The sequence below is a fragment of the Ptychodera flava genome, chromosome 2, assembly GCF_041260155.1.
Source record: "Ptychodera flava strain L36383 chromosome 2, AS_Pfla_20210202, whole genome shotgun sequence".
In the NCBI taxonomy this organism is placed as follows: domain Eukaryota; kingdom Metazoa; phylum Hemichordata; class Enteropneusta; family Ptychoderidae; genus Ptychodera; species Ptychodera flava.
The window spans coordinates 1,916,251-1,932,951 of NC_091929.1; the positions used below are offsets into that span (position 1 = coordinate 1,916,251).

Consider the following 16,701-nt stretch of genomic DNA (forward strand, 5'->3'; position numbering starts at 1 on the left):
TATATATATATATATATATATATATATATATATATATATATATATATATATATATATATATATATATATATAATATATATATATATATATATATATATATATATATATATATGTAGAGATTCTGTTGAAAGCATTGATGTGTGTAGGACTGAATGTATTTGATACATGTACAGGTTATGTCTACATCAACTGATAGAGATCTAAAGGGAATGCCATTTTTATTGACCGTGTTATTTAACCAACGGTGTCTTTGTTTTCCTTTGAATACCACTGCCAGGTAAATATGGTGCTGCTGATAATATAATGAGGCATGAAAAGCTTTATGACTGTACACCACCTAGAATGTACACAGCAATCCAAAATTATACTGCACAGGAATATGGTGAATTGACATTACGCAAAGGTGACCATGTACAAGGTGAGTTGACTTGTTAGGTGTGTCTTTGCCAGTTAAGTAGATCTTATTTTCAAATAATCTGCAGTGCATCAGAGTATTATTGAAACCTGTATGTTACCGGTTCCTTCAAACAGCTGTTAATATCCTGATCAAACCTTACTTGGGAGACAGGATGAGCGTGTACTCTTTTGTGTGATACAATCACACAACCACTAACATTTTTAGCTCACATTTGGTTATACCAATGTGAGTTTATCGTATAAGCTGAAGTCGATGGCGTCTGTATGTATGGGTGTATGTATGTATGTATGTATGTAAGTAAGTAAGTATGTATGTACGTAGAGTATGTCCATCAACATCAAAAACATGCAAACCGCTGCACATTTCAGCTTGGTACTTGGTGTGTGGATGCATCCTGGGCTATTGATGGGATTTTGTTCAAATGAAGTCTGCATTGCCAAAATTATGCAAATGAGCGTACAAAATGTGAAAACGGTCAAGAATTTATACCTGGACAACCGCTGTTTTGATTGCATTGAAAATTTGTGTGCAAGTACCTCAGGTGAACCTTATACAGTTTTATGAATATTTTGAAGAATCCTTAATTTTGTATTTTGCTGAATTTTTTGGTGATTTTTCTCATTTTCAGTAAAAATTGTTCTTCTCTGAAACCGCCAGCCCAATCGCTCTCAAATTTGGGTTGGATCTTTGCATGCCGGCACAATTCTTCTATCATGTTGGATTCCAGTACATTTTCATACCATCCTACTTGTATGATTTTAATATTGTCGATTACTTTTTTCAGGCATTTCAAAAACATTACATGTTAAAAAGCTTACATATCAGAATATTTTAAATGACGATGAAGAATATGCTTTTTGGAAATAACCCCAAATAATTGCCACATTTTTTACGCTCCCATATATGCATATGTATATATGCAAATGGGAGGTATTCGTATAAGGTGGCAAAATGGCGTCTGTGTGTATGTATGTAAGTATGTATGTATGTCTGTAAGTCCGTCCACATCAAAAACTCCTAAACCGTAGCACCTACTGTCTTAGTATTTGGTGTACAGGTGCACCTAGGGGTGGAGATGTGAATTTGTTCAAATGAACATGTCAGTGCCAAAAATATGCAAATGAGGGGGGAAAAGGAAAAATCCTGCAAATGGCTAAAACTCAGTAAGCATTGGTCAGATTTGGTTGAAACTTGGTATGCAGGTTTCTTTAGGTATTCTAAATTATGTGTGCAAAAATTTGGATGAAATTTGCATGTTTGTATTTTTAGGGTATTTTTTCCGTTTTTAGTCAAAAATCCTGTTCTCTGAAATCGCTCGTCTGATTGCTATGAAACTTAATATTCATGTTCCTCAGGATGACCTCAGTCATGCTTGTACAAATTGTATTGATATTGTCATATTTGTAATATTGGGGCAATTTTCCCAATTTTTGATAAAAAAAATTTTTATCCAAAAAGTACTGATTTGATAGCTTTGATATTTGGTATACAGGTATCTAAGATTAATCTCAATATAATGTATTGAAGGTATGTTGAAACTGGCAATTTTTTTTCATTTTGGGGCAATTTTTGCCTTTTTTGGTCAAAAAATTTTCCTCCTAAAACTTCTGATCTGGTAGCTTTGATATCTAGAGTACAGGTTCCTAGGGTTTATGTTAATTAGATATATTTAAAATTAGGATGAAATCTGCAATGTTGTATTTTGGGGGGCAATTTTTCTCATTTTTGGTCAAAAAAATTGTTTCTCAAAATTTACCAGTCTGATTGCTTTGATATTTAGTACACCGGTTCTTAGGGTTTTTGTTAATAGATTTATATTGAAATTAAGTTGAAATCCGGAATTTTGAATTTTTTGGGCAACTTTGCAAACTTTCAGTTTTACTGGGATATCTTTCATTTTGTATTTTTAAGATTTTTTTTGGTAATTTTATACCTACTGGAACTAAGAGTATATAATGTGGTGATTTAGTAAGCATTTGATATGGTAACCTGTATTTGGTGTTGAAATGCGGTAAAAAACTCCTGGCAGAATTTGAAAAAATTCCAAACAAATGCCAATAAAAATTCAGCCAGAGAAGGTTTGACAAAAAGAAAAGGTGGGAGAGTGGGGAAAAAAGAATGTACAATGGTTGGATAAAAAAGATAATGTACCTCATCGATCTTCCAGACACCATCCCTTATCAAATGGTCCACCCGATGTATTTTTGTGCACAATTAACCATGCAGTGTATTTTAGTTTAAGATGTCAAGTTAGGTAAGGATTTGAAAGGAATAGTCAAGTTCACCACAGTTTAACTTTATCTCTTGTGTCATCATCCTTGTGTAATTGGTTAAGTTTGTAAGTTGTTCCAGATATGGATGCACCAGCTGTTCTGGAAGAAAACAATGTTTACTTTTTCTGTAGGGTTTCTGAGTTGATGATTGTATGTTGAAATTTCTCCATGTATCTGGTGTGTGGGCAAAGTGTAAACATTGGTTGCATGTTATGTATTTCAGTCTATGTCAAATATTGTAAATGAAAAATCAAGAACAGTTTACCGTACTGTGTGCTTGTAAAAGATAACATATTTGTCAATACATAAACTGCCTTGCAGATTGATTGTCTTAAAGATTATCACAGAAGTAGAAAAGGAAAAGAAACTAATCAAATTGCTGTAACATATTCACTCTCAGTGCCTGTATAGGCCTATACTTAACTATTTTATCATTACATTCAGCTGTTTGTTATATCTTTATCACTCTCCATGGGCCAAGGCACACTTGGGGTCAATGTCATCACTCTGTGCCAGTCTGTGTATGTCAGTCTGTCTGTATATGTATGTCCATGTTTCATACAATTGTTGACTTGTTTTGATAACTATATGGGAGCGAACAGTGATGTTGTCACTATTTTTTTGCAAAGTTGGATATTCAGATACATAGTTGTCCTGGGTAATACTGAAGTTTGTTTTCAGAGTTATTGATGCATGCTTTTGGGAACATTTCTCCCATTACACATGGGCCACCTTCCACAGACAGACATTGCTCTACCAGTAATTTCAGTTGGAATAAGTTACTATACTGCCAGCTTTCGGAATATTTTTAAGTAGAAGTAATCCTGACCTAGCATCTATGTTGTAGACAAATCTGCAAATCTGTTTTTGTAATGAAAAGAGGACATACTAAAACTTGTTTGCTTTCAGTTATTAATGTTATTATGTGTGCGGTATGTCTTTGATGGCATTTATTTTGTGTGTTTGCATTTTAACAAAAGTTTGATTTGTAATTTGTTTGTAGTTCTTAGCATCAGTGATCATAATTACTTGGAAGGAAGAGTTGATAATGTGATTGGATGGTTTCCTTCTTACTGCGTTAAAGAAAGAAAAATGGAGGAGAAGAAAATTACCGGTGAGTAAGTCAAAAAATATCTCTAGAACATATTGTGTGAGATAGGTCTGACCGTCATGTGTTCATGTTGCCAAACTTTTTGTCACCAAGTGATTGTATACCACATTACCCATACTCATCATATTTAGGTAACAGCATAACGTCTGTTCCTCCATTTGTGTATGAGTTATTACTGAAAGCATATCAAATCTCAGAGAAATTCTGTTAGATGCGTACTAGGATGACTTAGAGGGAAACAAACAGGCGTTTAATTCCATCTGTATAATTGTTGTGACAGAATTTTAAAGGCCAATTTTCTGACTTTGGTCAAGAGATGACATATTTTCTCAGAAGAGTAACTTTAAAGCATTTCTGTAAATCTTATTTATATATTCACAACTGTTGTACAATGTGTCTACTGATTTTACTTAAAGTTTGTTTCTTAAATGTTTTGTGATTTAATTGTTTTTTTTCTTGGTTGTGTCTGTTGTGTCTTTCTCACAACTTTAATTATGTAGTATTACTTAGCTCTTCAAAGTCCCTGATTTGCTGCATGCTTGTTGACCTGTGATTTTGTAAAAGATAAATGAATAAAAAAATTAATTATAAAAAGAATAAAAAATAAATAAAAGGTAAATAACGAAATAATAAATAGATACATATCACTGTAAACTACTTGAACTTTCAAATGGCCAATATGAGACATGTTCTATAAATTATTGACTAATATGGAATCATAGAATTTTCAAGGTCAGTTCTGTTAAAAATAACATCAGAGCTTCATTGACTTCTAGGTAACTTGTTTCTCTTTGAAAACATAAAATGGTGCATTTATACCCAGTACAAAAAAGCAAGATGATTTCAATAGTTTTCTGTGAAAACAACTTGGGTGGAATCTGATGCAGGTTCATAGCATAACATGGAAAGTAACAAATTTATTTGTTTTTCTTTTCTAAATGCTTAATTTTAGACAAAGAAAAAATTGGAAATCAAGAAAAGCGAGGAAACCAGCCAACTACCCAGCATTGCATCAGAACTCTTAAGTTACAGAAGGAAAGGGGATATGGGTTTGTGTTACGTGGGACCAAGACTTCTAATAGTCAATTGAGTTTTCAACCTTCAGACAACTTTCCAGCATTACAGTATGTAGACTCTGTTGAGGAGAATGGAGTGGCATTCAAAGCAGGTGTGAAAGCTGGTGACTTCATTCTGGAGGTATCTTTGTTATTATTGTGTTGTGACAAGATATCTGTCTGTATCTATGCATGTATCTTATGTATCAGAATCAAAATAAGCTCATTCATGTCAAAATAACAAAACTAAAAACTCATGAATAATTGCAACATTTTTAATCTAGGCCACTAGTGTCATATATGAATTGAATGCAAACTTTTCCAACATTGGTTTTAATCAGTTCCTACATGCTCTATGTACATGTATTTAATGAGTTCCTACATGCTGTATGTACATGTATTTAATCAGTTCCTACATGCTCTATGTACATGTATTTATAGCATGTGAGTATTATATAGTGTATATGGCATCAGTCATCAAACTGTCCTTATGTGTGTGTGTGTTTTTGTTCTGTGTGCAGAGAATGTGCATTGATTCTCTGCATTCAGTATTTGAAAATGAAAAGCTGACCTTTCCAATATTGCTATGACAAAAATTATGTGAAGAAATGCATTCTGAATGAAGTAAATATGGTTAGATTGGATTGAAACCTGTGTATATTTTGCAATACTAGATTAATGGAGAAGATGTGAAGTGTTCAACACATAAAGATGTTGTTGATTTGGTGAGAAGATCTGGTGACACCTTGACATTGAAAGTAGCAACCTTGATTCCTGAACAGCATTATACTTCATTCAACAGGAATGAAAGGAACAACTCTGTAGAAACTGTTAGAGGTGAGTTTACCTGTAATGGATCTCAATCAAAATGTACTATAATAGCTTTTGTAAACATTTCTTATGTCATCAGACAAAGAGATGTCAAACCTACAGTATAATTCTACAGGGACAGGTAGTTTAGAATTATGCTTTGGTCAAAGTCACAACATTTTAATCAGAAGATTTTATTAAAGCAAAGTCCATGCTATCTAACACTATGATGATCTTTGTACCTCTGTGTTGTGAACATTTAACCTCTCCGTCCAATCTACTCTGTTTGAACTATACTTTGATACACTATGATATATACACTATGATAGTGTGTGTGCGAACGTGAATGCTTTGCAAACTCTACAGCGAGTAGAGAGTGTGCAGTCAGAATTGTAACAATTTTAGCTCAGTTATTGAACCAATCTTTATTGACATTGGGGATTTAGCCAAGTGGTTTTATCTGTACCTTTCTCCGCTAGGTGATTGGGTACCGTGGGTTGTGAGTTGGAACCCGAATGAAACCATCATATTTTCATCTTAGACTAAGTTCAAATTTATTCCCTAGCAATCTAAAAGTGTATCAACTGAAAAAAAGAGTTAATGTGAGACACAAATTATCTCTATTCCTACTTTTGCCGTCTGATGTTCCATGTTTTCATACAATCCATTTTTATGTGTGATTTCAATTACATCAACATCTAAAAGACCCATAAGCTGTACTTTTTTGATGAGATGGTTTGAAATTAAAGGTGATGTAGAAATGCTTATCAAAGTGTGACAACCACATTTTCCAAACACTGGTGATAAACTGAACAAACAATTATGATAATAGTAAGTGAATAGTTTCAACTTGCAAAATGCAACAAGATACACTAATAGGATCCTTCCTAGAGTGTCTACATTGCATCACACCAACTCTGTCCATTTCTAGCATGCCTTCCTATAGTGTCTACATTGCATCACACCAACTCTGTCCATTTCTAGCATGCCTTCCTATATTGTCTACATTGCATCACACCAACTCTGTCCATTTCTAGCTTGTCTTCCTATATTGTCTACATTGCATCACACCAACTCTGTCCATTTCTAGCATGTCTTCCTATATTGTCTACATTGCATCACACCAACTCTGTCCATTTCTAGCATGTCTTCCTATATTGTCTACATTGCATCACACCAACTCTGTCCATTTCTAGCATGTCTTCCTATATTGTCTACATTGCATCACACCAACTCTGTCCATTTCTAGCATGCCTTCCTATAGTTGTCTATATGCATCACACCAACTCCGTCCATTTCTAGCTTGTCTTCCTATATTGTCTACATTGCATCACACCAACTCTGTCCATTTCTAGCATGTCTTCCTATATTGTCTACATTGCATCACACCAACTCTGTCCATTTCTAGCATGCCTTCCTATATTGTCTACAATGCATCACACCAACTCCGTCCATTTCTAGCATGTCTTCCTATATTGTCTACATTGCATCACACCAACTCTGTCCATTTCTAGCATGCCTTCCTATATTGTCTACAATGCATCACACCAACTCTGTCCATTTCTAGCATGTCTTCCTATATTGTCTACATTGCATCACACCAACTCTGTCCATTTCTAGCATGCCTTCCTATATTGTCTACATTGCATCACACCAACTCTGTCCATTTCTAGCATGCCTTCCTATATTGTCTACAATGCATCACACCAACTCTGTCCATTTCTAGCATGTCTTCCTATATTGTCTACATTGCATCACACCAACTCTGTCCATTTCTAGCATGTCTTCCTATAGTGTCTACATTGCATCACACCAACTCTGTCCATTTCTAGCATGTCTTCCTATATTGTCTACATTGCATCACACCAACTCTGTCCATTTCTAGCATGTCTTCCTATATTGTCTACATTGCATCACACCAACTCTGTCCATTTCTAGCATGTCTTCCTATATTGTCTACATTGCATCACACCAACTCTGTCCATTTCTAGCATGTCTTCCTATATTGTCTACATTGCATCACACCAACTCCGTCCATTTCTAGCATGTCTTCCTATATTGTCTACATTGCATCACACCAACTCTGTCCATTTCTAGCATGTCTTCCTATATTGTCTACATTGCATCACACCAACTCTGTCCATTTCTAGCATGTCTTCCTATATTGTCTACATTGCATCACACCAACTCTGTCCATTTCTAGCATGTCTTCCTATATTGTCTACATTGCATCACACCAACTCTGTCCATTTCCAGCATGTCTTTTTATATTGTCTACATTGCATCACACCAACTCTGTCCATTTCTAGCATGCCTTCCTATATTGTCTACATTGCATTACACCAACTCTGTCCATTTCTAGCTTGTCTTCCTATATTGTCTACATTGCATCACACCAACTCTGTCCATTTCTAGCATGTCTTTCTATATTGTCTACATTGCATTACACCAACTCTGTCCATTTCTAGCATGTCTTTCTATATTGTCTACATTGCATCACACCAACTCTGTCCATTTCTAGCATGCCTTCCTATATTGTCTACAATGCATCTCACCAACTCTGTCTATCTCTAGCTTGTCTTCCTATATTGTCTACATTGCATTACACCAACTCTGTCCATTTCTAGCATGTCTTCCTATATTGTCTACATTGCATTACACCAACTCTGTCCATTTCTAGCATGCCTTCCTATATTGTCTACATTGCATCACACCAACTCTGTCCATTTCTAGCATGCCTTCCTATAGTGTCTACATTGCATCACACCAACTCTGTCCATTTCTAGCATGTCTTCCTATATTGTCTACATTGCATCACACCAACTCTGTCCATTTCTAGCATGTCTTCCTATATTGTCTACATTGCATCACACCAACTCTGTCCATTTCTAGCATGTCTTCCTATATTGTCTACATTGCATCACACCAACTCTGTCCATTTCTAGCATGTCATCTTATCCTGTGTCCAAATTTTGTTTACTTTTAGCTCCAGCTCCACCCCTGAGATCTGCAGGTACTAGATTGTCTACTGCCTCTATTGGACCAGATGAAATAGCTGCTTTAGGTATTACATGTCTTTTGCTTACCCAACAACATCTGTACAGACAGATAGAGCTACTGTTGAATTTAGTTAAAAGTCAGTGAAACATTTATTTGGTAACATGAAGTTCCATTGCATAAGTGTTAGGTGTATGGTTCCACACTATTATGCAGCAGTCAATGTAATCTCTGAGGGAGCCCACCTTGGGTAATACCAGACAAATGTGGGGGATTAGACTGTGTTTGCCATGAAACTAGGCCTGAGGGGATGGGGCAATTGCCTCATATTGATCCCCCCCAATCACTTTCACTGAGAAGCACAAAAATTAATAGTGCACCACCCATTGGGGTAGGGGATTTCCTTGTTTTAGGTGGGGATTTTCCAGATTGTCTTGCCCCAGGGGGTGGGGCATTTGACAAATTTCATAAGACTAATTTCCAAATCCCCCACTATGCCCCTGAGATGGGGAGGGTAGGGGTTGACATTGACAGCCATATTAGGCACAACAATTCTGAGGATTTATAGAATGATGCTTTTGTTTTAAATTCTTTTGAATTTTTGAACAACTAAAACATTTCAAAACACTTTTCAAGTACTTTGAGGCAAAGCAACATTTAAGTGAAAAACAAACAGTCCAGTCACAGAGCTTATGAGGTATATTGGTTGTCCATTGTCCTTCATCAACCTTTCACTTTTCTGTGTATCCAGTCACAAAAACATTTAAAAAACACTTTGGGGGACCAAACTTGGTAAAATTGAGAACAAGTGAACTGTATAACATTTGATACTGCCAAACATATGCATGATAGTTAATGTGTAGGTATCACTGAAGAAATTTCACCATTGTTGACAGTGTTTTTCTTATTTTTCAACAGAGGAACTTGATAATGCCATCAAGAGACACAGTTCTGTGAATGATATTGCCAGTACTTCTGAAGGTTCTGTAGCATCTATTAAAGCCAGACCAACATCTAAAAGACTAAGTCAAGCTGAAATTCATGAAATGTTTGTGCGTCAAGGAGTGGAGGGTTATGACAGTACTGGAACCAGTACCAGCAACCTACAGAAACCAAGGATTCTTATTCCCAGCGGTGTCAAAAAAGGTTGCTTGCAAAGACACCCACAACAGTACTTGAAGAGTTCATTATCAACACCAAACTTGGCCACTGCATCACAAGATGTATACACAAGGAAAGTGAATTCACCATCAGGTTCAGTGAAATCAGACAGTTACTATCAAAGACCTCAATTTAATCATCCATCGCTGGTTCATTTTACATCCAATTTACATTCAGAGATAGAAAGTAGTAATAATTACAGAAGATTTACTCAATTGAGTGAGTCCAACAACTCATCGTCACCATCCTCATCATCATCATCTGAGCCAATGTTTCAGTATTCAGACACATCAACAAATATCGATGGAAAGGCTTTGACAAGAAAATCAAATCAGCAATCAAGTTACGGTGACAGTTATCAAAAACAATCAGATACTTCAACATCTAGTCAGACTGAGATCAACAAACTCCCATCAAGTTTCAAACCAGACCATACTGCAAAGTTTAACATGTTACCACCAGCTGTCAGCCAAAAAGGTATCCGTAGTAAGTTAAAACAACATCAACGTAACAGAAGTGGGACAGAGAAATCCACAAATCCAATGCCAGCAAGACAGTCCATTCACATACTGCCACAGCCTGATTACATGGATTCTGACCTTATTGGTCATGTCAATGAAAATAAAAGTGTCAGTTCATCAAGACCAAAGTCTTGTGTCATACCAATGTCTTCAGTTACCGTTGTTAACAACGGTGGAGACAAACCTGTCAAAGACAATGCCTTTTCAAACACTTCATTAGAAAGTCAAGCTGTAGATAAATGGAATCAGAATGACCAGAAGAAAGAAACCAATTCAATGGGTGTCATTAACAAAGAGAGAGAAGAGGTGTCCCCAGTCTTACAAATTGCTTTGGCTGCAAAAGAAAAGACATTAAAACAGGCAAGTAAAGAAGAGTTGGTGGAAAGTGTTGACCCAACAATGGCATTGCGTATTGCTATTGAGAAAAGACGAGTAGAAATTGAAAATAATCAAGTAAATGGTGAAAGTATGGATAAAAAGATTGAAAAATATAAGAGAGAGAGAAGTCAAGGAGTACCTAGTCAAAGTAATCTAAAACCCAGGACTGATAAAAATACAATCAACATGACAACTCAGGAAAGTTTAACTTCAAGACAGAAGTATGAGTCTGCTGTAACAGCAAAGTCAAGAGATGTGGTGACAGATAGCAACAAGGAGAAAACAGCTAAGGTGTTTATCATTAATACCAATACCAGCACTGACAGAGGCAAGACAGGTGAAGAATTAACAAGAAAAACTGCAACTCAGAATGCAAGACTAAAGAGTAATATACAAGCCAAGAAATCTTTCAGTGGAAATGATGACCTGAAAAGTGTTATAGCAAAGAGAGCAGCTGATCTTGAAAGTCGAAGGAAAACCAAAGCCATCACAGAAGCTAGTAATGATTTACCATTATTTGTACCACCACCACCACCAGCAGAACATCAAACTGATGTAGGGTTGGTAGATAATATCATGGAGGATTCACTGCCACCACCACCAATAGAATTCTGTGCCGACATGGACATTGACAAGACACTGCATTCAGATGACACACATTTAAATGTTAATCTTACAGAGGAAGAGAAAAGCAGAATAAATCAACTACAACTTTTGAATAACGCTACTGATATCACGGATGGAAGATCTAATTTTAAAGACATAATAAACAAATATGAATCAGCAGGGAAAAAAGGCCCACCATTGAAAAGTTCACTGAAATTTACAAATGGAAGTCTGAGTGAAAATAGTGTAAATGCACAGTCGTCAACACCTTTGACAATGGCTACTAGTGAAATAGATGTTGGAACTGTTCTGCCTCCTCCAGTGTTATTTGATGATAATGATGATAAAGCTCTGATTTTTGGACATAAAAGGGAACGTAGTTTTGATAATGTCAGCACTGTATCATCGGTGTCAACTCTATCTACATTATCTAGTCTTAGCGCTAGATCAACAGAGACTTATGATATTCATACTACAATCAGAGAAGATGATGAACATACAACAGAATCTTTGAACACTGGTGTAAGCATCAAGGACACTGTTGCTGTACCTACAGCCATATTGCATGCAGATTCCTCAGGAACTAGTTCAAACAGTACAACAAATCACAAGGCTGGTAGCCACAATGATGGACAAAACCGTCAAATTTTAAAGTCAGGTGAGGAATTGTATCACTCATTTTATTTCTGATGTGTAGGATACGCAGCTTGTATTAAAGGTTGATTGTCTATTGCAATCTGTCATCAACTGTGCATTCACTCTCTGAATCCATTCAGGAAACTGAAATGTTTCATGTACAAGTCATTCTGGATTACCAAACCTTGATTGGTTGAAATAACTGGAAATTTGCATGTGCACATTTTTTGGGCTTATTTTCCTATCTTTGTTTGGTCAAAGATCATCTCTGATACCAATGGTCTTAACAGCTTTCAAATTTGATTCTCAAGATGCCTCGTTAAGTTTTGTTAAAATAAATGTATTTTGCATATGTTAATTTTTTACCATAATTTTCTCATATTTTGGTAAATTTTCTTCAAAAGTCTTCATCTCTGTAACTCTTTTCCAATAGCAATCAAATTTGGTTTGTATGTTCCCGCAGATTACCTTGTTCTGTTTTGTTCAAATAATAGAATGCACAAATGCAAATTTTGGTGGCTAATTACAGCAATACAGTAATTTCATTATATTGATGTGTCACAGGCCTAGGAATAAATGTTACTTTTCATATATTCAGCGTGGGACTTGGAACTTCAAATAAAGGCTGTGTTCTAAGCAATCTTGTAGATGCAGAAAATGGTAATTGATATACGGGTCAAAAGAAGAAAATCTTCTTGTGACAATTTGGTGTAGGATAAACCAAACCCAAAACTCCTTCATATCAAGAAAGGAGGAATATTTGGAAATAAACTAGACAATTGTGATTACTGTTGCAATAACTGAGAAACTTCAACATGCTGTCTATCAGACATCAAGACTTCAGCCTACTGAACTTTATTGAGGGGGAGGGGTTTTTAATATAAATGGATCAATTTAATTTTCTGAACAGTTTGATATTGTCCCTTAAAGTTGTACTTTATAGGGAGCCTAACCATACACTGAGTACCTGGAATACTGTACCAGGAAAGTAAGTCAAAAGCCACTAATATCTTACATGTATTTTAATCTGTTTATGCAGGTTCCAATGTGAGAACACAAGGGAGACAAGACTATCAAATGAAAGCTGTAGATGATTGGACAGTGCAAGATGTTGGACATTGGCTGGACAGCATTCATATGACTGATTACAAAAGTACATTTGAAGAAAATGAAATCAATGGAGCACATTTGTCAGCATTAACCAAAGATGACTACATTGAACTTGGTGTAACCAGGGTTGGACATAGAATAACAATTGACAGGGCAAGAAAGAAGTTACTAGAAATACTGTGATGTGTATATGGTTTCATGATATGTCGGTATCAGTATGAAGTTTGACTCTGGTCTGTGTATGCACAAAACTTCATAATGGATGTTTGTCAATACAACTTGCTTTCTTTACTTGAATTTGTCATTCAAATTTAGAGAGCTAAGAGTACAGCAGTGCCAGTACACATCACAGTTAGAAATTCTCACAATACATATTATCCTGTTGATACACATTCTCTTTGACATGAGGAAACATCAGTTTTATATTTTCCTCATCAATATTGATGATTCCATTTGTTTGTACTAGTCAAGCTTCATCATAAACACAGTCATGTTGGTAAACGTTTGTATCTGAAATTCAATAGTGTTATATTTTACTGAATACAAAATATATCTGATACAAAAAGTCAACATGTATAGCTTGAAATTATTGTTTCTACTTGTTCACTTGCCATGTCCAGCTTTTTGTTCTCACAACTTTTTTTTTATTAAAACTTAGTCTGTTAAGGTTTACCATATAGAACTTTAGAATATTCTGGGTTTGTCATAAAATTTTTACACTTAACTAACTGATTTATATCATGATATATGCATGATTTTGTCCCAGTATGGTGGATGTACCCAGCATTAGTAAAATATGGTAATGTTTATACATGAACCTGTGCAGTAACTTTGTTAACTATGAATGATCAAAGTTAGTAAGAGAGAATTAACTTTTATTACTATAGCCATCACAGATGTCAAGGATATTTGAAGTGCCTACCATAGACAAATAGCCATACATTTTTGAAATGTTTATTGTATTTAGATAATTGTCAATATCATACAGGGTCTCCAAATTGTTTTGTTCCAATCTGACTTAAATTAATGTTTTATGTCAATTAATATTCAAAGACTTTAGTGTAAATGGATGTGATTTATATCAAATGAATTATGCTAAAATAGAATTGGTTTGAAGTGCCACTGATATTGTAGAATGTAGTGATGGAACTCTCTGTCATAGTGAAGCTTATGTTGCAACATTTTGATTTACTGCCTTTATTTTAACCCTTTTACCACCATTGTTTCACTCAAACCCATCGTCATCAATAGTAATCGGAAACTGCTGAAGGGGAATTAGAGGTGAACAGGTTTAGTGAGATATCAAGGTGTTTCATTGGACACAATATTGAACTTTTGGTTCTGATATCACTGTGTAGAAATCCAAAAGACTATAAATCTTGACACAGTAACAGAAATCAAAGGAATCATCTGTATACATCAAAAACATGTCAAGCAGTTAGTTGTTTAACAAAAGATACAGAAGTAACAACTGAAGTTTTGTTAAGCTTTGGTGTTGACTTCTGTGGACTTAATTTATTTATTCCTAATGTTCATACTCAGTTGAAGATTTTCAATGCACAAAGCAGTACACTCTTCACAACTTTTCAGTACACTTTCACTGAGTTAGCAGTACTTCTTATGAATATTAAGTATTTTGTGATATTTATTATTGTAATTCAAAAGAGCATGTATGTATAATTATGCTGTGGATTGAATCTTTGCATTTACATATGTTAATTTAGATTTATCATTTATTAGACAAATTACTGTATTTAACTCTCCAGTTTTGACTTTTGATCAGAAATTGTGCCATAAACAGAGAAATCAAAGGTACTAGTAACTGCAAGTGTATGTATGGTAGGAAATGAATAGTCTAGAATTAAACAAGACCACACATCCCTTGATTTTCTTTGACCCTGGTTTTAGGGATTGTAGAACACTGTATTGATATGCTTACCTTTGATATAGAGACATTTTGAACTTAACCAATAATTGAAAATATTAGTAGCTGACTCTCTGTAATGATATGAGAATTTCTGGTCAGATCAAATGATACCAATTTGTACAAAAGCACAGTTAAATTTACAGGTCATTAAGGTGCAATGTAATATACAAAGTTCAACTCATTGTAGTCATAACAGTGTGACAAAGCCATTAATTCTATCAAACACATTTTATAATCATCTAAATCAAAACATGAAACATATTTATGCAATTTTATAAAGAAGTAATCTAAGATGAAACCTTGCAGTTTTGTGAAGCTTTTATGAATTTTTGGAAAGTTTTGGCCACCATTTGTTGAAGGCATACCAGCGCTAGCAGGCTAATAACATCCCCTTGTCTGTGTGTGTGTGTGTGTGTGTGTGTGTGTGTGTGTGTGTGTCAGTTTGTCTGTTTAGATGTCTCAATCCATCTCATCCAACTATAGATGGACTTCATGGAGCTCATAACTCAATAACTTGTTAACCGAACGTAACCAGTCTGAGTTTGTGTTATGTTATTGTGATTTCATGATTAATTAGAAATGAGTGATACCTTGCAGATACTGCTAGCACATTTAGGGAAAATTTGTATAATGACTATTTTTAATAAATGTTGAAATATTCTGCAAATGGGGTAAAGTTATTGTTTCTTTTTAAAAATGTGTGTATGAAGGTAAAGTGTTAACCCTTTGAACCCGGCTCGGACAGAAATGTCCGATGACGTCATAGAGTACCAGGGGGCCAGGGTGCAAAGGGTTAATGCATGTGATTTGTGTGACTTTCATGTTAATGATTCTACATATCTTGATTTCACTATAATGGCCCTGTCATACCTTGATGATTTAGCCAGTGTATGCCAATGTACAAATAATTTGGCAAATACGCTGGACATATGTCGAATATTTTATGGGTAATTTTTGTATAAGTTAAGAGTACACTGAAGCACGCTGGTATATGTCACAGTACGGCGAGGTTGTCAAAAATTTTGTGCATGCACAAAACTTTTCGATGTTTGCCAGCGTATGGCTCATACATCCCGCACACACAGGCCATAAGTTGTCGGTAGGTTATGCACTTGTTGACACATTCACACAAGTTACTTGTAAGTTACTCATAAGTCGAAATTCATCAAGATAATTGTCTAACATACCCAAAACTCCTATTCATATCTTATGCTCTTATTTCAATATCTTCGGTAGTACATTTCTTCCATGTTGTCATTTTCCAGTGTTAATCACAGCATATTGAGACAGAGATTATGTTGACATCATAGTGGTAGTAGTTGATTGATTACAACATGTTTGCTGGAAATATGGATAAAAGTGTAAATGTATAAATGTATAAAACATTAATGTACAGTAAACACAGCCATGGTAACATTGGCACAAGTCAGTGAACCAAAATCTATGTGTATATCTTCAGTTTTTATTAGCTTTGTTATCTGGCATTTGGCGCCTTTTACATTCCAAGCTTCTGCTTCAAAATGGCCAGTCTGACTCCTACAGGTCCCCAAGGATGACCTCCATCAGATTTCTTCAAATTATGATGAAATATGGGTATTTTTGAGGCTAATTTTGATATTTTGGGCAAAGATCTCCTTAACAGCAGGTCTGACAGCTTTAATATTTGGTGTACAGGTTTCTACAGGTTAACTAAAAGTA

General features: G+C 35.2%; 1 protein-coding gene across 1 annotated transcript in view; it reads left to right on the forward strand.

Moving 5' to 3' along the window:
• LOC139151060 (SH3 and multiple ankyrin repeat domains protein 2-like) overlaps nucleotides 1-15,670 on the forward strand; it is a 42,496-nt gene extending 26,826 nt beyond the window's left edge. Inside the window, exons 10-16 of the mRNA XM_070723589.1 lie at nucleotides 278-418; nucleotides 3,695-3,805; nucleotides 4,755-4,999; nucleotides 5,532-5,694; nucleotides 8,654-8,731; nucleotides 9,583-11,988; nucleotides 13,006-15,670. Of these exons, the coding sequence (XP_070579690.1) occupies nucleotides 278-418; nucleotides 3,695-3,805; nucleotides 4,755-4,999; nucleotides 5,532-5,694; nucleotides 8,654-8,731; nucleotides 9,583-11,988; nucleotides 13,006-13,259 (3,398 nt within the window). The 3' untranslated portion in view covers nucleotides 13,260-15,670. The remainder of the gene's footprint in view (nucleotides 1-277; nucleotides 419-3,694; nucleotides 3,806-4,754; nucleotides 5,000-5,531; nucleotides 5,695-8,653; nucleotides 8,732-9,582; nucleotides 11,989-13,005) is intronic.
• Nucleotides 15,671-16,701: the final 1,031 nt, after the last annotated feature.